At 34.7% G+C, this 23,787-nt stretch overlaps 2 protein-coding genes across 2 annotated transcripts; both read left to right on the forward strand.

Annotated features, from left to right (window-relative positions):
• Positions 1–687: 687 nt before the first annotated feature.
• LOC122318127 (putative pentatricopeptide repeat-containing protein At1g12700, mitochondrial) lies at positions 688–3,116 on the forward strand. Its single transcript, XM_043135296.1, has 2 exons — positions 688–1,071; positions 1,195–3,116. The coding sequence occupies exons 1-2, from the start codon at positions 1,068–1,070 to the stop codon at positions 2,970–2,972; spliced, it is 1,782 nt and encodes a 593-aa protein (XP_042991230.1). The 5' UTR covers positions 688–1,067; the 3' UTR covers positions 2,973–3,116.
• Positions 3,117–17,095: 13,979 nt separating this feature from the next.
• LOC122274516 lies at positions 17,096–23,469 on the forward strand. The gene is made up of 2 exons (XM_043083553.1): positions 17,096–17,890; positions 23,377–23,469. The coding sequence occupies exons 1-2, from the start codon at positions 17,096–17,098 to the stop codon at positions 23,467–23,469; spliced, it is 888 nt and encodes a 295-aa protein (XP_042939487.1).
• Positions 23,470–23,787: the final 318 nt, after the last annotated feature.

Raw genomic sequence — 23,787 nt, forward strand, 5'->3', positions numbered from 1 at the left:
TAAATAAAATAATTATTTAGTATATGTAAGCATCCTATTATTACTAATATAGATTATCCATAAAACTAGAAAAATCTGATCCGACCAAACCGAAATTGGAAAAATTGGAAGTTCTTAGATTTAATTTCGTTAGTGAATTCAATTTCGTTAGTGAATTCGTCTACTATCGGTTCTTAGATTTTTAAAATTGGTAGATACTGATTTAATTCTAAAAAATATACAAAACTAGCCTAGACCGAATCGGCTATACCCCTACATATAACACAAACAAGAAACGAAAGAATTAAAATCCAAACTTGATCGAGCAGGAATGATATCAAACTATAGAAACAAAATATAGAACAGAGTTATTAACGAATATCAAACGTCTTATAAATATAAAAAAGTTTCAATTTAACAAAAAAAGAAGAAGAGAGAATTCATATAACCACTGCCTAAGGATAAGTTTGGATGGTGAAATGTGAATTTTTTATTTTAGATGAAAGTAAAAAGTTGAATAAAATATTATTTTTTAATAATAATATTATTTTAAAATTAAAAAAGAAATTAAATTGAAATTTAAAAAAATTAAATTATTTATTATAATTAATATAAAAATTTAAAAAAATTATAACGAAAAGATTGGAATTTTATATCATCTTAAAAAACAGATTTCTTGAAAGCTATGATAACAAATAGAAAAAGTCTTCTTAGAAGCTTTCGTAAAATATTTTATTCCTCGAGCTTGGATGAACTTCCGGCCGTCGCTACCATATGCTCACGCTCAGTCTGAGATTTCTCATTTCCGCTTTGGCTTAACATTTTCCTACATACCATATTCTGATTTCTTATTTCTGGTTTCTATGGTGAATTTGAAGAGTTATATCATTGTATGGTGAATGGGGAAAATATCTCTCTTGAAGACGTTCTTGATTTTGGAACATAACGCAATATATTCTGGTTTCCAAACTCAAAGATTGTGAAAATGGGAGGGAGAGCCGGAGACGATGAAGATGAGTAATAGGCCTTCTGCCTCTGCTTATCTCACCTGATCTGGCTTGTGCTTTTCGTTCTCCTGGAAATACTGAATGGGTACAACTCCTAAATCTTTGAACTCTCTTCTTTTCTACTTCTCGAATCATTTGATTCTTGATTATCGTCGTGTAATGCATCTTTCATTCCATTCTTCAAATACCTACTATCTCCGTTGTGTAGCTACCAACTCTTCCACCAGAGTTCGAGAATATGGGGAAAGCCGCAAACAGTTATTGAAATATGTAAGAGATCATTGCAAAACTGGGACCTTCATGAATCTTGACGGTGCCATGGGCTTATTCGATCGGATGGTCTGCATGCACCCGTTGCCTTCTGTTGTGTCTTTTAATCAATTGCTGACATCAATTGCAAGAGCGAAGCATCACTCGATTGTGATCACATTGGTAAAACAAATGGACTTTTTAGAAATTGCTCCTAATATTCATACTCTCACTATTTTGGTTAATTGCCTGTGCCATCTTAACCGTGTGGATTTGGGGTTCTCTGTTTTGGCAAAAATTTTGAAACTTGGTTTTCAACCTAACTGTGTGTCTATAAACACTCTTGTCAAGGGGCTTTGTCTCCAGGGTAAAATTGTTGAAGCAGTGAATCTGGCTGATGAAATGGGGGAGAGGGGATTTAAACCTAATGAATTTACCTATGCAGTCATAATTAACGCTCTGTGTAAAGTAGGTGAAACCGATCTGGCCATTAACTCACTCAGGAAGATGGAAGATGCAAATTTTGTACTTAATGCAGCATCGTATAATCCAATCATTTGCAGTTTGTGCAAGGACGGATTGTTGACTGATGCCTTGAAACTTTTTTCCATAATGATGAGTAAAGGCATTCAGCCAGACCTTTTTACTTACAATCATTTAATTCAGGGCCTATGCAATTTTGGCCATTGGAAAGAGGCTGCTAAATTAGTGACTCAGATGGAAGAAAGGAATATCATTCCAAATGTGCATTCTTTCAATATATTGGTGGATGTGCTTCTAAAAGAGGGGAAGATGACGGAGGCAAAAGAAGCTCTTGATATGATGACTGAGAAAGGCATCGAGCCAAATGTATTCACACACAACTCTTTGATTGATTGTTATTGTCAGCAAAACAAAATGGATGAGGCAGTCAAAACATTTAACACGATGGTTAGGAGGGGTTGTTCTCCTGATGTTTTTAGCTATAACATATTAATCAATGGATATTGTAAAAGTAAGAGAATTGCTGAGGCAATAAATCTCTTTCACGAAATGTTAGACAAGAGAATGATTCCCAATGTTGTCACTTACACCACTCTTATAGGTGGGTTTTGCCAAGTGGGGAGAACTCTAGCTGCGTTAGAGCTACTTCATGAGATGCAAGCTTCTGGAGAACATCCTGATCTCCAAACTTATGCCGTTTTGTTAGATGGTCTTTTTAAGAACGGATGTTTTGTGGAGGCAATGTCATTGTTTCGAGAGATGGTAGACAAAAAGTTGGAAATTGATATTTTGATTTACACCAGCTTGATTGATGCTATGTGTAATGCGGGAAAACTTGTGACTGCAAAAGAACTCTTTTGTAGTCTTTCTACCAAAGGGTTGCAACCTAATGCTCGCACTTACACTATAATGTTCAAAGGACTATGCAAAGAGGGACTAATAAATGAAGCCTGCGACCTGCTTGAGAAAATGGATGGGAATGGTTGCTTGCCTGACAAATTCTTGTATAACACAATTATCCAAGGATTACTGCAACATGACGAGACATCAAGGGCAGTAGAATATATTGAAATAATGGTTGGCAAGGGTTTCTCTGCAGATGAAACAACTGCGACCATGGTGATTGAGTTGTTGTGTGCTAATAAAGTTGGTAAGACAAAAAAGAGTGGTTTGAGAAGCTTTTGTAAAAGGCTTGCTTGGTTTTCAATGCCAAGAACATCTATATACTTCAACGCTTCACTAGCTGATCTATAGGGAATGTTTATTTACTGCAAGAGAATTTTAAATCTCTCATTTTTATGGGCAAGATTGATCAGTCCTCTGCCTCTATTATCTTTCATTGAAATATTTGACCAATGGAAAGTACTTGCAGCGGAAATTAGACTCTGGGATTTTGTTGGTTGTATCTCCATTGTTTCCTCATGTGAATGTTTTTAAATTTTCCCTGATGATATTATGTTTGGGAGTAGCATATTGGAAATGTTGTCTAATTGAAATATTTATTATGCTGAAGTGTACTGCATTAACCTCTATGATAAGGTGCACTAAGTACCTTACTCATTTTTAAAGCTGGGTGCCCTTGTATTATAAACTTGCTGTAACTTTTTGTATATTGGACTGTGAACCAATCAAGACTAGTGTACATTGAATAGATTATCAACTTATGGAAGTTGCTGATAAAGCAATCTGCTTGTTTGTTCATGGGCTAGATTTTAAGCAATTTAGTTGCAGTAAGCCACAAAAGGTAGCCACTTGACGATCATGAAATCCTATTCTTTACAAACATTAGAGTTGCTCACTATTATAATTTATAACAAAAATAAGATATCATGGACATTTGCTGGTATGATCTTGCGTTGGTGCAAAACGTAGTGCTTACTAGTTTTACCACTCTGTTTGCAATCAGAATGGACAATCCAAATGTAATCAGTCTATGTTACTGTCTATCTCAAACCTTCTGATTGGCTTTGGCTTTGGTCATAACCCAGCATGAATTCTTTGGAATGGTCTGATCCTCACGATTTCTGATTGCTGACCGGTTTACACATAATGCTCTTCTTCAGTATCACCAATGATGCTTTAACCTGATTTATTTGATTGTACATAGGCAAGCATTTTCCATAAAAAGGCCACAATCCCATTTAATTCTGTATCACACAGCCATCTAAATTTAGAGTAATGTACATAGAAGTTAGTTTGGCGCTTCTGATTGTTCCATGCCTCCATCCCTCCCATTTAGATAGAGCTCCCTTTCTACTGCATAGTTCTTTGTACTTTTGTGTACATACAGGTCTCTAGATTTTCAAAATTTGTAAGTGAAGATGCAAAAATGCTGTTATCGAGCAACTTGATGTTGTTTCCTCCCAACTTCTGTCTCAAATGTATTTTGTAACTATGTGGTGTGTGGTGTAGGGGCTTATGAATAGCAAAGCTCATTTTGAATTTACTTTTAGTTTAACTGAATTTTGACCACGGGAAGTGTGAAGTCATCCATCCACCTGTGCTGGGCAATATCAGGTGTGCAACAAGATTAAATAATATAACTCAGTAGAGTTCTTTATTGAGTGATTATTGTCTTCCTAAGCACCAAGTATATTTGCTACAAGCAATTCTTATTCTTGTACAAGCTGATATGTTGGCCTTTTACTTTTTCCTTTCTTCTACCTCATTGCTTCTGCCCATTTATATTTCTTATTTTTCAAGGCTTTTTTGTTTGTATTACCAAAAATGGTGTTTGTAATTACAAGATTAAATTAGAGTATGGTATTTTGAAACTTGTGACTGCAAAAGAACTATTTTGTAGTCTTTCTACCAAAGGGTGATATTCGGACTTACAATATAATGATCAAAGGACTATGCAAATAGGGACTAAGAGATTAAGCCTGGGAGCTGCTTGAGAAAATGGATGGGAATGGTTGCTTGCCTGACAATTTCACATATAACACAATTATCCAAGAACTATTGCAACATAATGAGACATCAAGGGCAACAGAATATATTGAAATAATGGTTGACAAGGGTTACTTTGTAGATGTAACAACTGCAACCCTTGTGGCTGACTTCTTGTCAGCGAAGAAAGTTGGTAAGACAATTCAATAGTGGTTTGAGAAGCTTTTGTGAAAGGCTTCCTAAGTTTCAATACTGAGGAAAACTTTATAGTTCAATGCTTTGCAAGCTGATCTATAAGGAATGTCCACTTCAAGGTAATTTTGAATCTCTCACTTTTGGGCAACTTTGATCTGTTCTCTGTCTCTATTATCTCTCAATTCAAGTTTTGCTGACGGAATGCAATTGCTGTGTAAATTAGACTCTAGTGTTGGCAATCATGGAATGCAAAATGCAATTTCTCAGTTTAAAGATCAAGTGTTGGCGAGCTGGGTTAGTAGGAGCTATTTCCTATAACGAATGTAATTCTTTCAAATGCAATGGAATTTAAGATCATTAGTGTTACCATTTGCTCTAGTATCAGTTGGCATTGGTAATACTAATTTTTTTTTTTTTTTTTTTTTTTTTCTGATAAGTAATTGTTTTTCAAAGATTATCTTGGCTGGCCTATCATTGCAACCATGCTTTTGTTTTTGATCTCTAAAATGTTTGCAAATTTCAATGTAGATTTCTCTTGAACTTATGAATGTGGTGGTAGTTTGTCCTGCATATTTTGAGCCCATTTTTTTATTACATCGTTTTTAAACAAGTTTTCGTTTCATAGATCTTTCTTTTCTGTTCGACCATATCCATTTTTTCTTCTCGTTAGTGATTTATTGTGACTAGTATGAAAATAGGTATTTATGGTATGAAAAGCTTGATGTTATTGTTGCTTATTATGGTTTCTACTTTCTCTGTAGTTTTATACGTCTTAAAATGAATGAAATGTAGCTTAGCTTGTGGTGTGAGTATTAACCTTGGATTTGTGTTGTTCATGTGGTTATTTTGTTCTCTTTGATTGGTCTCTCAACCTTTGTTTTTAATTTCCTTTCTAAAATGTATTACAGTCTACTTGATTACTTTTTTTCTGAGTCTGTAGCTTTGCAATTCTTAGTTACAATTTTAAGAAAATTTTAAATTTGCTCAATGTAACAAGTTTTGCAAATAGTCAAGCTACGATTAATGAAAGATGATTTCTATATATAACACTACTGCTATTGTTATTAATACCATATATAGAAGGGTGAATCAATCAAACTAGTTTCGTAAAGTTTGTGACTCATTAACAAGTGTTATGCTAGTTTGAATGTAGCAGTATCAATTCATGTCGAGTCATTCAAATTTGTGTCAAGTTATTTAGGTTTGGATCATGATCAATCAGTCAACCCTAATCTGACTCGAATAAAAAAGCTTTTCAATCAAGTTCAAGTCATTCATATTCATGTCAAGTCACCAATTTATTTTCGGTTAACCATCTTTTGCTACTCCTCAAAGTTATACAAATCTTTTCTAATGGACTTACTTTAATTATTTATCTATTAAATGAATTTTTCGTGAATCAATCTTCTTTGTTACTCATGCAACATCAATATGTCGTTAACTAATAATATATTATAAATTAGAAATGTCCTAAGTTTTGGTGTATTCGAATAGATATTATGTACTAAAAATAAGCCAGCTATTTTATAAATTCGAAAAATCAACAAATTTCAACATAAAATATGAAAAGATAACATACTACTTTTATTTATTTTTTTAATACAAGTGGGTGGGGGAGTTCAAATCTTGGATTTATAAAAATTTATAAAAATAATATCATTCTATAAAAATATATTTATTTTAAATTATGATTATGAAAAAGATTGTGTATTTATTATTACTATTTTTAATATTTGTAGAATTGAAGTACCCAAGTTTAACCACTATTTTCAAAGCAAGTTAACCTGGTTATTGGACCTTTGAAAGTGTTAGTCTGTCTACCTAAGATTTATTTCAAACCTTCTTACATTTTTAGAGTCAAATCTTCTCGAGTTGTTGTCCAACCCTCGTAGGTTTTATCCCTAGGATCTAGATGGATGTCGAGGTAGGTGAAGATATCATTTTGGCTAGAACCTTCAAATTTTGAATATGAACCTGTAGGTCATATAAGCTATATAACATGGCAATTGCTGCAAGAAAAATTTTGAATTTCTTTAATAAAATTAATTCAAAAGTAAATGTTAAAACTAAACATTCCTATCTCATCAGCATACTTTTCTGCTTTCATGTATCATTTTGTTCCAAAATAAGTATCATTTGCTTTGCTCACTTTGTGCTTGACTATATATACAGATTTCATAATAAATTGTTTCTTTATTCTTGAAAGTAATGAAATTTTACTAAAATTGTGAACTCCATTTTTTAGTTTTTGTACTTGATGCGTGTAATAGTTAGGGATGTCAGTTTTCTTGGGTCAATTGGGTTCGTTTCAGGTTATTCAAGTTTGAGTAATCAATTAATCAACCCTAACTCGACTTTAATAACAAAGTGTATCAGTTGAGTTTGGGTCATTCGGGTTTGTGTCAAGTCACGTGTGTCTAGCCAGTGGACACCCATATTTTTTTTTCACTCATTAGAACTATAGACAATTTATAATTGATTTACTTTAATTATGTAATTATCATATGTAATTTTATGAGTTTTTATGAGGACCATGCCGAACTAAAGGAAGGAATCCCCCCATGCAAGTGAAATGCTGGCGACAAAGAGGTAGCTAGACGAGCAACGTGCAACCATAAATGAAGGGGAGGAGTACATTGTGTAAAGCTTGACATATAAGAATAGCATAAAAATAACAAGGTGACTAATGGAGGTTCGCCAAGCAAAGGACGTGCCAACTATACATAAGACGAGCAACAGGCAAAGAAAAGCCAAGTGTGAAACTTGGAGCACTCCGAGATAACACGAAGGGGCTCTCAAATGTTAGCATGTGACATACAAAGGCCTATGATCCACCATTGATGTCACCATATGGGTATGCCTGGAAAAGGTGGAATATGAACCTACAAGTCATAATGTGTGACCTCAAAAGTAGGGCCTAATGCCATGTGGGTGACTCTTATAAGGAAAAGGATTGCTCGTTTAGTCCCAAGGCAAGTTGCATAGATGTGCACACCTTATCCCATCAGTCCACTATGTCTCTACCATTCTTCAGTTCAGAGGATGTGTGGATGACTGAGATTAAAGATCTCTTATTCTAATCCATTGATTCTGGCAAGTTAAGTTTATTTTTGAAGATGAACTTTATTTGTCAATTGGAAGGAACCAAAGCTACAACTAAACTCACATTGTTAGCCTTTTTTTCCTTTATTCCGATCCATTGATTTTGGCGAGTTAATTTTCTTAACTTCAGGACTTTTATAGCTTATACTGCTCAAATGGTTGCATCATAACATACTTTTATCTATAAAGTATAAGTATTTACGGTGTCCACTTGTAAGATGATATCAAATTTTATTAGCTTCATAAAGAACACTACTGCTATTGCTATTAGTACTATTAACACTATATATAGAAGGGTGAATCGATCAAATTAGATTCGTAAAGTTTGTGACTCATTAATAAGTGTTGTGTGAGTTTGAATGTAGTGGTGTCAATTCATATTGAGTCATTCGAATTTATGTCAGGTTATTTAGGTTTGGGTGAAATACTCTTGGCAACGATTAACCAGGGCTAACATTTTTTTTGGTTGAAATTTCAGGACTTTTTCATGCGAAAAATATGGCTTCTTGCGGGGATACATAATCGCTAGAAAACCTCAATAAATTGCATCCATCGAAAAAAGCGCTAGAAAATCGTTATCTAGACTAAAAAATTTTGGCAACGTTCCGACATTTGAAAAATGGAAGGAAATATGTATTTTCGGCGAGTATATGGCTTTTTTCCAACCACTTTATGTTGCCTCAAAAAGCCATTTTTCTAGTAGTGATCACTTTCCTCCCCTATGCACAAAATTACCCCCAAGGCTTGTCTATCTTGCTCACTTTGCTCGTTTCTTCCATCTCTCTCTCGTGTCCTCTCTCTCCTCTTCTCTGCATTTCATAGCTCATTGGTTACCCAGCACCTTTGCCTCCTAGTCCTTGTATGAAGATGGTAAATACTCCGCCTCCTCTCTCTCTTTTGCTTAATTTATCTCGTGGTCTCTCTCTCTCTCTCTCTCTCTCTCTCTCTCTCTCTCTCTCTCTCTCTCTCTCTCTCTCTCTCTCTCCATTGTAGAAGCTCTTTCTCTATGTTTTAGGCCACGATCGACAGAGTCCACTGGAGCAAACGTGCACCTTTAACCGCCAAGGTATACCTCACTCACTCTGTCTCTCTCTCTCTCTCTCTCTCTCTCTCTCTCTCTCTCTCTCTCCTTGCAATCTCAAACTTGAGTTTAACCTTGTTTTTTCTGTGTTAGAGAGCATTAGGAATATTCTTAGATGGCGCTGCCTTACTCTCAAATCCGACTGACGAGCACTAAATTTTTTTCCCGGTGGTCAATTATCATCGCAAATAAGTATTTCTTGTTGGCAAACTCAGCACAAATACCTATTTTTGACACTTGGTGGTGTGACAAACACATATTTTTAGCGATAAAAATGCTCCAAAAAATAGCTGTTGGCAACGATTAACCCCGACTCGAATAAAAAAACTTGTCAGTCAAGTTCAAATATTTCATGTTCATGTTGAGTTAGCCATCTTTTGCTACTCTTCAAAATTTTACAAATATGTTCTAATGGATTTACTTTACATATAAAATAATTCATGCACGCAACATCAATACATTGCTAACATCGATGGATTAATTGTTAAGAATATAATACAAATAATAAAATCTACATCTTCTAATTAGTTTAGACTTTTGGGATAACTAGTGATTTCACATGGGATCAGAGACGAGATCTTGAATTCGAACCCTGACTCTACACTCTACCCATTTAATTAAATATTTCACATGTTTGACCTACTCATTGAGGAAGAGATTGGTCCACACATGAGGGGGAGTGTTAAGAAATATATAATACAAATAATAAAATCTATATCTTCCTATCAACATAAGATTTCATGACAACTGATGATTTCACATTAATAATATATTATAAGTTAGGAATAATTTAAGTTTTCATGAATAATTTAATTTTTCATGTATTTGAATAGATAATAGTTACTAAAAATAAGACAGGTATTTTTTAAATTCGAAAAATCAACAAACTTCTCCATAAACAAAAAACAGGTAATAGAGTACTAATATCAATTGTTGAGGTACTTGTATATCAATGAAGGTGACATGGACTAGAGTGAATTTTGACTATCATCTCGCAATAGTTAATATGCTGAAAATCATGAAGTTTCAAAATAAAACTAACAAAATAAGTCTTGTAAGTAAAACTGTAAGTACATGTACCATTATTCTTTCCATTTTAATGTTCCTTACAATACAAAAGTCAAAGTGATTTTCACTATTTAAAGATTTGATTTTCAACAATTGTGAACTTTTAAAACCTATTCAATGATCATAATAGATAAATTGAATGTTTTTCATTTGATAAATATTTAGGGTCAAACAATCACTAAAAACTTATCAACGAGGCATTTTTCTGCTGGCGTAACCGTCCATCGGTACTAGAGGGTTCACATTCTGGCATTTGTGCAAATGCCAGTACTTGAAAACCTCATTAGTGGTGTTTGTATACCATTTAGTGGCCTTTCTTTAAACTCCGCCACAATACCTACATTAATGGCATTTCTCGAAACCCCGCAACTAGTTCATTGTCTTCCCCTTGCATAAACTAGCAGCATTATTATAAATGCCGCTGCTAGTAAGTTGCCAGCGCATCATATAAATTGGCAGAATTTATTTAAATGTCACTAATAGTACGTTGGCCACGGCACATTAAATAATTAACAGCATTTATCTCAATGCCGTCAATGATTTAATGTAATGGCGTTTATCTAAGCGCCACCACTAGTATGTTGTATAAATTGGTGGCATTTATTTAAATGCCAAGAATAGTACATTGGGTGCACATTGAATTTATTAACGGCATTTATCTAAATGCCATCGCAAGTTTTTTTTTTTTTCATATTGCGGCATATTGTAAATACCGCCACTAATTCGTTGCCAGCACATTTTTAAATTAATGACATTAATATAAATGCCGCTACGAATACGTTACCGGTGCATTGCATTAATTAATGGCATTTAAATCACACCAATAATATGATATCTCACAATAAAAAATAATAACATATCAATCAATAATAAATATGATATAATGCGTTATTATTCATATAATAAAAAAATTACAAATCAAATCACATGAAAGTTCTTAATGGATAATTCTTCTTCTTTACATTGTGTTTGTCATTAGCTTTTGGACCATTTCTTTCATGGGTAGTTATTCTTCTTCAAATTTATCCAATAGTTCTTTGAAAGAATTAATCTTAGAACCGGTATGGTTGTTTTACTCCAAACAACAACCCTCCAATATGTGACTTCCACGTAGGCCTAACACTTTATCTATCATGTGCCCCACTGTAGGAGAAAGAAACACATTCAAACCCTTCATTTTGATTTCTCTCCCACTGCAAGACATATGAGAAAAAACCCAGCAATCTCCACTACTTGTTTTCTCCCTCTCCGATCTTCCATAAATGATGTCGTAGACCAGATCTTCAAGAAATTCCAGATAGGCTGATGTTGCCTAGCATTGCCATATTATGAGTAGACATGTGAGATGTCAGGATGGAGGAATATTGAGCTGAGTGCTCTAGATTACCACCATCACCATTAAGAGGCAACATTGAAGTAAGACTAGCTTGGCTTTGACTCATTAACCAACCTTCCAAAAAAGGTAGCTCCGAACCACTTGGGTATCTGTAAGGTAAAAGTTAAGGAGATTGCCCATATTCAGGAAGATCCAAGTGGTTTGGAATATATTTAAAATAGCTAAGTACTCCACAGGACAAGATTTTAAAGTCTAGGCACTGCAATGGCAACAAAGCATGCGGCAAGATTTTCTAGTTTTTCCTTGCGCAAGAAACTTCTCCAGGAGTAAGTTGGAGATGGAGATTGATTTGCCACATGCTCAGTTGGGCCTCTATCTCGGAATAAATACCACAACCTAACAAATAAAAATCAAAATGAAATATACGACAAAATACACTTCAAGGGATGCAATTACAGATGATACCTCTTGCAAATATGCAATCCAAAGGCCACAAAACTGCAATAGAAACTTCTCTAGGAGCAAGTTGGAGATGGAAGAATGGCTTTATGCTATCGATAAAAACTTCTCCACGAGCAAGTTCGAAAACTTACCATCAGAAAATTAACCCAACAAACGATGGAGGGAGGGCGACAGAGATGGGCGATAGAGATGGACAATTGGCGATGGTGGGCGACGGTAGCAAGAGAGGAAGTGATTCAGAAAGCAACGAATGTAAGAGGTCATGTAGGTGAATAATCCTATGTAATGCACTTTTTTGGCTTAATGTGAGATAACCCATTTGTCAAAATATAATTGGTGTCTACTATTGGCTGAAAAACAGCCCGACCGCTCCAAATCGAATCTGTCTTTGAAATTGTTATGCAATTGATGAGCCTGGAAAAGATAATAAAAAGAAAAAAAAGTCATACTAAATTAATAGAGAGTGATATATGTTAAAGGAATAAAGCGTACATAGCAGGTTATATGTATAAAAGTATGGTACATTTTATTATAATATAGTTCTATCTCAGAAATTAGAAAACCTAGCAAGGCCTTGTTAATATGTGCACAACAAGGGCGTACAGATAATCGACTTACCAAGGATTAAGCATAAAATTAGTAGAAAAATAAAAATAACTTACCAAGGAATTTATGCAAATAAATCGACTTCATGTGAGTTGCAATACTTAAGGTTAACACTGACTAACTTTTTGATACTCTAGTTAGACACCTGCAACATCAAACAGGGTATAAAAGCATACCCCATTCCCGCCCAAAAAATATCCCCAAAAAAGGCAAAAAGAAAGATGCATCATCCTTATGCAGATGATGTACCAATTACGTAACACTTACAAGATATGGGAGAGATACCCTCATTCACATATTCTTGAACAGGCGCACATGGGGCATTTTTCTTGTCCTCTCTGTCTTTCTCTAGATCACGATGCTTCAAACTTCCAAAAAAAAAAAAAAATAATCGAAAAAGAAATTGTATATGAACGAAGGAAACTCCAGTAGGTAGTTTTGCTTTTCAATGATTTTGGCAAGTTAAGTTTCTTAATTTCAGGACTTTTTTTAGCTTATATTGCCCAAATGGTTGAATCATAACATACTTATATCTATAAAGTATAAGTATTTATGGTGTCGACATGTAAGATCAAATTTTATTAGCTTCATAAAGAACATTACTGCTATTGTTATTACTACTATTAATACTATAGAAGGGTGAATCAATCCAACTAGTTTTGTAAAGTTTTTGAAGTTTTGTAAAGTTTTTGACTCATTAACAAGTGTTGTGTGAGTTTGAATGTAGCAAGTCAATTCATGTCGAGTCATTCGAATTTGTGTTAGGTTATTTAGGTTAGAATCATGATCAATCGATCAACCCTAATTTGACTCGAATAAAAAAATTGTTAGTCAAGTTCAAGTCATTTATGTTCACGTCAAATCACCAATTTATGTTGGGTTACCCATCTTTTGCTACTCTTCAACATTGTACAAATCTTTTCTAATGGATTTAATTTAATCATTTAATTATTAACTGATTTTTTCTTGAATCAATTTTCTTTGTTATTCATGCAACATCAATACGTCGCTAACTAATAATATATTATAAATTAGGAATGTCTTAAGTTTTGGTGTATTCAAATAGATATTACGTACTAAAAATAAGCCAGCTATTTTTTTTATACAGAGGGTACAAATCTTTGATTTTCTATTTGAAAACCAGATCTTATGTCATCTGATCCAAAAGATCTTAGCAAAGGTAACAAAGTACTATATTTAAATTCTCAAGGTACTTATCGATGAAGGTGAGATAGGCTAGAGTTTGATTATCATCTCACAAGAGATAAAAACAAAATCCCTAGATGGAGGTTCCATACTTTTTTAGAGTATCAATTTTTAGGATTTCCATTTTGAAAGAATTTCGGTCTAATATTCCTTACAATACAAGTCAAAAGTGATTTTCATGATTTAAAAATAACATAATTTTATAAAAGTATCTTTATTTTAAAATATGATTATGTAAATGATTATGAGAAGATTGTGTATTTATTATTACTATTTTTAAGATTTGTTGATCCTTGTTATGCTACATCATTCATGAAAATGTAATTTGGATGGAATGTAGAATTCAAGTGCTCAAAATTAACCACTATTTTCAAAGCATGTTGACCTGTTGTTGGACCTTCGAAAGTGTCAGTCTGTCTACCTAGGATTTGTTTCAAACCTTCTGACTTTTTTAGAGGACAATCTTCTTGAGTTATTGTCCAACCCTCGTAGGTTTTATCCCTAGGATCTGGATGGATGTAGAGGTAGGTGAAGGTATCATTTTGGTTTAGTAAGTAGACCAATTTGGAACCTCTAGCAGATTAATGTACAAAATTTGGCTAGAACCTTCAAATTTTGAATATGCTGCAAGTCATATAAGCTGTATAATGGGGCAAATGATGCAAGATAAATTTTTAATTTCTTTAATAAAATTAATCCAAAAGTAATTGTTAAAACTAAACATTCCTATCTCATCAGCATACTTTTATGCTTTCATGCATCATTTTGTTCCAAAATGAGTATCAATTGCTTTTCTCCCCTTGTGCTTATATACAGATTTCAGAATAAATTATTTCTTTATTCTTAAAAGTAATGAAATTTTACTAAAACTATGAACTCCGTTTTCTAGTTTTTGTACTTGATGTGTGTAATAGTTAAGGATGTCAGTTATCTTGGGTCACTTGGGTTCGTTTCAGGTTATTCAGATTTGAGTCATCAATTAGTCAACCCTAACCCGACTCTAATAACAAAGCATATAAGTTGAGTTTGGGTCATTTGGGTTTGTGTCAAGTCACGTGTGTCTGTCCAGTAGTCACCCACCTTATCCCATCAATCCACTGTCTCTATCATTCTTCAGTCTAGAGGATGTGTGGATGACTGAGATAAAAGATCTCTTATTCAAGTAAGACAAAGGTCAAAAAATGTCAAGGCCATGACTGACAATCATGCCATATAAAAGACACAACATGTCACTTTAAAGATTATAAAGTACTTCAATTTACTTTTTATTCTTTCTTCTTCTGTTCGAGGAAGCTATGGGCTCATATCTTGTCAACCAAGTGACCATCACTAGCACAACCATTAGTAAATTATTCTGGTAGGTTCACAGCTATGACTATGCTAGTAATGTTGCGTAAATGTCTATGGGTATGTTGAGGATTTTCATATTCTATTTCTCATCCCATTGTCTCATGAAGATGCATGTTTTGTTCATTATTGTTAATGACTACTTGGATGATGTGAATTCAAGAGATGATATTTCAAATGCGGTATGATTTCATGTGCTCATTACTCATGGGATCGGTTTGAGGATTCTCAGTACTATTTTTACTGGCACATTACCACGTGTTTCACTCAGGTGTGCTGACCCAGGTGGAGCATGACTCTATTATTTAATATTTTATTAAATAATAAATCATTTTAATTATAACTATACTTGCTGTTAAAATTTGATATGCTTGTTCTTGACACAATTTTAGTACCAATCAATAAATGAAAGTCAAGTCATGAGTCTCTCAACCAAACAAACTCAATTAAGCTACAAGAGGACCATATAGGAGTGGCTATAAATTAAAGAGTCTTGATTAATTTGAAAGATTGTTTGATGTAGTTCAAATAACTAAAGATTGTTTTATAAAGTAAGGAATATAGGTTTTTACTAATCTCAATAAATTTTTAATATAATATTTATTTATTTTTTATAAATAGTTCTTTTAAAAAGGAATTTTACTTTTTTAATTTATTATACTTTTTTAAATCATAGTTCAAATTTGGTAAAATGGGAACCAATTTCAGATAAATGTTTTGGAAGAAATTCATTTAACTTATTTTCAAGTATATTTGATATTTGTTAATATTGTATTGGTCCATGATTAAGATGATGGATTGCCCTTTGTCTATGTTGGAAGTATTTTTGAAGATGAACTTTATTTGTTGATTGGAAGGAACCAAAGCCAGAACTAAACTCACATCGTTAGCCTTTTTTTTCCTTTATTCCGATCCATTGATTTTGGCAAGTTAAGTTTCTTAATTTCAGGACTTTTTATAGCTTACATTGCCCAGATGGTTGCATCATAACATACTTATATCTATAAAATATAAGTATTTATGGTGTCGAATTGTAAGATCGGATTTTATTAGCTTTATTACTATTAATACTATAGAAGGGTGAATCAATCAAACTAGTGTCATAAAGTTTATAACTCATTAACAAGTGTTGTGCGAGTTTGAATATAGCGGTGTCAATTCATGTCGAGTCATTTGAATTTGTGTCAGGTTATTTAGGTTTGGATAATGATCAATCGGTAAACCCTAATCTGACTCAAGTAAAAAAACTGTCAGTCAAGTTCATGTCATTCATGTTCATGTTAAGTCACCAATTTATGTTGGGTTATCCATCTTTTGCTACTATTCAAAATTCTACAAATCTTTTCTAATGGATTTATTTTAATTATTTAACTATTTACGGAGTTTTTTGTGAAGCAATTTTCTTTGTTATTCATGCAACATCAATACATTGCTAACTAATAATATATTATAAATGAGGAATGTCTTAAGTTTTGGTGTATTTGAATAAATATTAGATACTTTAATAAGCAAGCTATATTTTTATACAAGTGGGTGGGGGGTTTGAATCTTGGATTTTCTATTTGAAGACCAGATCTTATGTCATCTGATCCAAAAGATCTTGGCAAACGGTAATAAAGTATTATATTTCAATTCTCAAGGTACTTATCGATGAAGGTGACATAGGCTAGAGTGAGTTTTGATTATCATCTCGCAATAGTTAATAACAAATTCCCTATATGGAAGTTCCATACTTTTTCAGAGTATGAATTTTTAGGATTTCCATTTTGAAAGAATTTTGGTCTAATATTCCTTACAATATTACAAAGTCAAAAGTGATTTTCACCATTTAAAAATAACATTATTTTATAAAAATATATTTATTTTAAAATATGATTATGTAAATGATTATGAAAAAGATTGTGTATTTATTATTTCTATTTTTAAGATTCGTTGATCCTTTCTTTGCTACATCATTCATGAAAATGTAATTTGGATGAAATGTAGAATTCAAGTGCTCAAAATTAACCACTATTTTCAAAGCAAGTTGACCTGGTTGTTTTCCTCGTAGATCAGAAATTTTTTTATGCTTTTCCGGATTCAGTTATGAGATATTTGCCTCGTACATCATCGGATCATGCTCCTATGGCCATTTCGTTGGTGAAGAGTGTTGAAGTCTATGGGCCGTCACCATTCCGTTTTCAGCAAATGTGGGTGGATCATGTTGATTTTGCTAGATGTGTTCGTGGGGCTTGGGATCAAACTGATGTCGGTGGTGTTGTCATGAAACTGGTGGCAAAACTAAAAAGGGTGAGAGTAGCTTTGAAAGGATGGAATAAGGTAGTTTTTGGGTGGACGGGTGGGCACATTCAGGAGTTGGAGGCTCGTATAGAGAGGTTGGAAGAGCAGTTGCAAGTGAGGTATGAAGAAGAAGTGGAGCTTAACCTGTTGGCTTCAAAGATGGAATTGGATACCTGGATTCATTGTGAAGAAATTCGGTTGGCTCAGTGTGCTAAAGTTAGATGGTGGAATCATGGTGATAAGAATTCCCGGTATTTTCATGCCATTCTCAATAAAAGGAAGCAAGCAAGGATCATGGAGATGAGTCTTACAAATGGTACTACGTTAAAGACACCCCAAGAAATTCATGATGGTGTCGTGAAATATTTCATGGATTTTTTGGTACAGTATACTAGTGTAGTACTACCGGATTTGGGGGATTTAGTGTCTAATGTGATTTCGGATGAGGATAATTTGAGACTTTGTTCATTGCCTACAGAAGAAGAGGTGAAACAAGCAGTCTTCAGTATTCCTATAGAGTGTAGCCCAAGCCTGGATGGATTCGGTTCAGGTTTCTATCGTGCTTGTTGGGATATTGTGCGTGCGGAGGTGGTGGAGACAGTAAGGGATTTTTTTAAGGGAGTTCCTCTTCCCATATTGGTTCCAAAAGTATTAAAAATGCAATAATTCAGCTCAATCACACCCCGCAACTAGCATTTTGCTAATCCTTGAGCAAAATAGTGAAAATTAATTGAGATGAATATTGCATAAAGATCGAAATTCAAACAAAAACAATCAAACACAATTCTGAATTCTCACAAAAGTGACACGTTACTACTCAACCCCCAAGGGTTATACCCACCAAGACTATCTCAACAATCTTTCACATAGAATTAAGGTAAATGTCTCAAAACTCAAATGTGTGTGTGGAGCTAGACCGGTTGTGTGTTCCTCATTACTAGCCATGATTTGTCATAGGATTTTTCAACCTTAAGATTAATCATTGCTGATTCTATCTACCTCAAAGCTTAAGGGACTAGCAATTTTCACGCCAGCTTTGTTTTTAAAGGTTGGACACTCAACCCCCAAAGTCTTGGGTAACTGTTTCTAGCCCTTTTTACTTAGGAAAGTTCACTAAGTCGCCTTTATTCATTTTCTCTCTTTTTTTTTTCTTCTTTTTGTTTTTTTTCTTCTTTTTGTTTTTTTTTTTCTTTTCTTCTTTTCTTTTCATTCTAATCTTTTCAAGTCTTTTTTCTTTTTTTTTTCCTTTTTTTATTTTTTTTAGCATGGCTCGGTAGTCCTGCAGTTTACTTCTCCAGTGTTAAATCAATGAATGGTAAATAAGGAACACTACAAGCGTAAGCATGTGCAAAATGTTCTTCAAAATTTGCCTTTCGTTCTACAAAAATTTTATCAAGTTTCATCTCAATAAGCATAACATCCCGGTGTTTCAAGCCACATATCAACAAAATATGATGCATAAAAAATCATGCTCTATGTTTAAGCTTGAAAATAAATCTTCACAAATGATCCCGCTCAACTACTCCACCAAGATGCTCAAATTTCACAAATCTTATTTATTTATTTATTATTTTTTTTAAACTGTGCACACATGCTACCCCCAACTAGTGAGATACATAGTCCTCAATGAGTCGAACGAAAGAAAACAAAGTGCACAGAAAAAACAAGCAAAACAAACAAACAACATGAAATATAAAATCAAAGCAAAAGAACAAATAAAAACAAAGCAAGTAAAGAAAACTGTAAAGAAGGAGAAGCAAATCAAAACACTTCCCTGGGGTCTTGCACAAGCAAGATCTCTTCATGTGGGTCAAAGACCTTCAGAAATGACTTTAGACATTGTCTGTTGACAGTGAAGCTATTACCATTCTTCGGATTGACAATGTCTACTGCACCATGAGGATGAATGGTCTTTACAATGTACGGCCCACTCCATCGGGATTTCAACTTTTCAGGAAAAATGTGCAAGCGAGAGTCGTAAAGAAGAACTTCCTGGCCAAGTGTGAAATGCTTTGGATGAATTTTATGATCATGCAGAATTTTCATGCGTTCTTTTGCAAGCTGAGCGTTGTCATAAGCATTCCGACGAGCTTCATCCAATTCATTGATCTACAATTTTCTCAACCCTGAAGCTTCATCAAGTGACATATTAACATGTTTTATGGCCCAAAGAGCTCGATGCTGAATATCAACAGGTAAATGACAAGCTTTACCATAAACTAATCGATAAGGAGACATCCCTAGATTTTTTTTAAAAGCTGTCCTATAAGCCCACAAAGCATCAAGAAGTTTAACCGACCAATCTTTCCTATTAGGTTTGATGGTTTTCTCTAAAATAATTTTTATCTCTCTGTTTGCCAATTCAGCTTGCCCATTTGTTTGAGGGTGATAAGGGGTAGAAACTCTGTGTGTGATGCCATATTTTTTCATAAGTGTAGAAAATGGTTTATTGCAAAAATGAGAACCCCCATCACTTATAATAACTTTTGGCATGCCAAAACGAGTAAACAAACATTGCAAAAATTTCAGGACAACATGATGGTCATTTGTTTTGCAAGCAATGGCCTCCACCCATTTTGAAACATAATCCACAGCTAAAAGAATATATGTGTTTCCAAAAGAAACCGGAAAAGGTCCCATGAAGTCTATTCCCGAACAATCAAAAATTTCTAAAGTCAGAATAGGGGGAAGAGGCATCATGTCTCTTTTGCTAATGGATCTCAATTTTTGACAAGGCTCACAAGCCTTGCAAAAATTATAAGCATATTTAAACATGGAAGGCCACTAAAAACCGCATTGCAAAATTTTTGAAACTATTTTCTTTGCTGAAAAATGACCACCACATGCACCCATATGACAAAATCTCAAAACTGAAGAAAACTCATCATCAGGAATGCATCTTCGAATCAATTGGTTCTAACAATATTTAAAATGATATGGATCATTAAAATAAAAGTGTCGTACCTCAGAGAGAAACCAGCGCTTATCTTGGGTGGACCATTCAGAAGGCATTCGCTCAGTCACCAAATAATTGACTATGTCAGCATACCAGGAAACTATCAACCACAAACAGCTGCTCATCCGGGAAACTATCATCAAGAGGAAGGCTGACATTTGAAAAAGGAGATGATGACAATCTAGAGAGGTGGTTAGCTACCACGTTTTCAACTCCTCTCTTGTCCTTAATGTTGATGTTGAACTCTTGAAGTAATAGAATCCAACGAATCAAGCGTGGTTTTGCATCTTTCTTAACCAACAAATACTTAAGAGCAGAGTGGTCAGTGAAAATAGTAATAGGAGAACCAAGAATATAAGTCTGAAATTTATCAAGTGCAAAAACCACTGCAAGCAATTCTTTTTCAGTAGTGGTATAATTTTTCTGGGCATCATTCAAGATTCTACTAGCATAATAAATCACAAATGGCCTATTATCCACTCGCTGCCCCAAAACAGCTCCTAAGGCATAGTCACTAGCATTTGTCATAATCTCAAAGGGAAGGTCCCACTGCGGAGGTTGCACAATAGGTGCAGTGGTAAGCGATTTCTTAAGGGTATCAAAAGATTTTTGGCACTCATCAGTCCAAACAAATTCAATATCATTTTGTAAAAGAGTGCACAAAGGTTTTGCAATAGAACTAAACCCTTAAATAAACCGCCTATAAAAGCCAGCATGACCAAGAAAAGAATGCATATCCCTAACCGTCCTAGGAATAGGAAGTTTAGATATTAATTCAATCTTTGCCTTGTCGACCTTTATACCCTCAGAAGAAACAATATGTCCCAAGACAATGCCCTGAGTGACCATAAATTGGCATTTCTCCCAATTAAGTAAAAGATTTTTTTCCTCACATCTCTAGAGAATACGTGTCAAATTATGCAAACAACTCTCAAAGGATTTTCTAAAAACAGAGAAATCATCCATGAATATTTCATAAATATCATCAATCATGTCAGAAAAAATACTCATCATGCATCTCTGAAAAGTAGCTAGAGCATTACACAAACCAAAAGGCATTCTAGTAAAAGCAAAGTGTCAAAAGGACAGGTGAAAGTGGTTTTCTCCTGATCCTCAGGCGCTACAGCAATTTGATAATAACTAGAATAGCCATCCAAGAAACAATAATATGCATTACAAGCCACTCTTTCTAAAATTTGATCCAAAAATGGTAAAGGAAAATGATCCTCCCTACTGGCTGAATTAAGTTTTCATCAATGCACATTCTCCAGCCAGTAACCATTCTAGTTGGAATCAACTCATTTTTATCATTTTTTATAACAGTCAATCCAGATTTTTTTGGTACCACTTGAGTTGAACTTACCCACTTACTGTCTGAGATGGGATAAATGATACCCACTGCGAGTAGCTTAAGCACCTCCTCTTTCACAACTTCCTTCATGGTAGGATTGAGCCTACGTTGAGCATCACGAACCGGTCTAGCATCATCTTCAAGATGGATTCTGTGGGTACATACAGTGACATTAATGCCTTTGATGTCGGCTATTGTCCAACCAATTGCGCCTCGATGCTTCTTTAATACTTCAATTAACTGGGCTTCATCCTTCTGATTTAGTTTTGAGGAAATCACCACCAGAAAAGTGCCTTCTTCAGGACCAAGAAACACATATTTTAAATCTTGAGGAAGTGGTTTCAGTTCCAACTGAGGAACTTCTTCCTCTGAAGATTTAAGCATGTCTGGTGGTGGTAGAGCTTCAAACTGAGATTTCCATCTTGCTCCTGCAAATTGTACTTCAAGTGGTAAAGAAGAATTTGCAAAACAATCAAAAAAATCAAAGTCATCTTCATTGATATGATCAATTTTCTCATCAAGTAAAAATTCAAGTGTCTAAAAAATATAATCATCATCAGAGAAGGGAGAAGTTGAGCAAATAAAATCTGTTGGTGTCAAACTCTCCACACCATTCAAATCACTTGTGTCATCAAAATGTGCTGGCATCTTGCAAGCGTTGAAAACGTTCAACTCAAGTGCCATGTTCCCAAAGGCAAGCTTCAAAACTCCACTTCTGCAATTGATCAAAGCATTTGATGTAGCTAGAAATAGTCTTCCTAGGATGACAGGAACTTGGTAAATAGTGGAGACCGACTACTGCATGTCAAGAACTACAAAATCCACTGGGTAGTAAAATTTGTCCACCTGGACCAACACGTCCTCTACAATACCCCTCGGTACTTTAACTTTTGTCAGCCAACTGTAGCATGATGGAGGTCTTTTTCAGCTCACCCAATCCCAACTGCTCATATATTGAGAACGGTAACAAGTTCACACTACTCCCCAAATCAAGTAAAACTCTCCCAATGCGTGATTCACCAATCATAATAGAAATATTGGGAGAATCGGGATCTCCAAACTTCTAAGGAGTCTCGCTCAATATCAATGCACTAACTTGCTCCGTTAGGAAAGTTTTCTTCTTCACATTCAACTTCCTCTTCACTGTGCACAAGTCCTTCAAAAATTTTGCATACGAAAGCACTTGTTGTATGGCATCCAAGAGTGGAATATTGATCTTCACTTGCTTGAAAATCTCTTGAATCTCCATGTGGTATTTGTTCTTTTGGCCAGCTGCCAATCTCTAAGGATAGGGAACCACAGGTTGATATCCCTTACTAGTCTCAGCATCTACACTCACATGCTTCTTTAGATTTGATCTCACTACCTCTGGTTTTTTTTCAACTTCATTAGTCTCTATTACATCTTCAGGTGTAAGACCAATTACCTGTGTGTCCATAGGCATCTCTGGTTGGGGAACTTCCTTCCCACTTCTCAAAGTAAGAACTGCTTTCGCTGTCTCCATAACATCCCCTGAGATATTATGCACTTGTTGTTGTTGTTGTTGCCCATATACTTGAGGATTAGGCTGAGGTTGTGCTGGAAATTTCCCTTTCTCTAGGGTGCTCAAGGTCGTGCTCATCTTATTCATAGTGCTTCTCAACTCATTTATGGCCTGAGTGTTCTGATTATTTGTGGTGGCCTGAATCTGCATGAATTGCTGAAGTGTATTGATCATCTGAGCCATACTGTCATCTAGAGTCTTCTTTGCAAATGATGAAGGCTGAGAACTCTGTGCAGCTACATGAGGCTAAAATCCAGGAAGAGCTACATAAGGATAACTCTGAGGATTCTGATATGGCAGATACTGGTACTGAGGAGCACCCTGATTAAATGGCTACTGTTGAGGTGGTGGGGACTGACTAGGCTGATCATTTCTCCATGAGAAATTTGGGTGATTCCTCCACCCCAGATTATATGTGTTGGAGAAAGGTTGATTCTGTGCTCTATTAACCCAGTTAGCTGATTGCATCTGCTCAGACCCACCTTCTTGAAATACTGGCATAATCGGGCAGTCTTGGGTCTTATGGTTTGAATCAGCACATATAGAACATGCCTCTACTACTTTCACAGCCTTCACTTTTTCCATTTCTATGACCTCTAGTCTTCTAGTCAATGCAGCTATTCGGGCTTGAACATCGGTGTCTTCTT

The sequence above is a fragment of the Carya illinoinensis genome, chromosome 8, assembly GCF_018687715.1.
Source record: "Carya illinoinensis cultivar Pawnee chromosome 8, C.illinoinensisPawnee_v1, whole genome shotgun sequence".
NCBI classification, from domain to species: Eukaryota; Viridiplantae; Streptophyta; class Magnoliopsida; order Fagales; family Juglandaceae; genus Carya; species Carya illinoinensis.

Bases quoted from the DNA above. Each gene is read 5' to 3' on its own strand.
- LOC122274516 (XM_043083553.1), top strand. From the start codon at position 17,096: ATGAGATATTTGCCTCGTACATCATCGGATCATGCTCCTATGGCCATT. The intron at 17,891-23,376 runs GTAAGGGATTTT...AACTCTGTGCAG, and splicing joins GTGCGGAGGTGGTGGAGACA to CTACATGAGGCTAAAATCCA.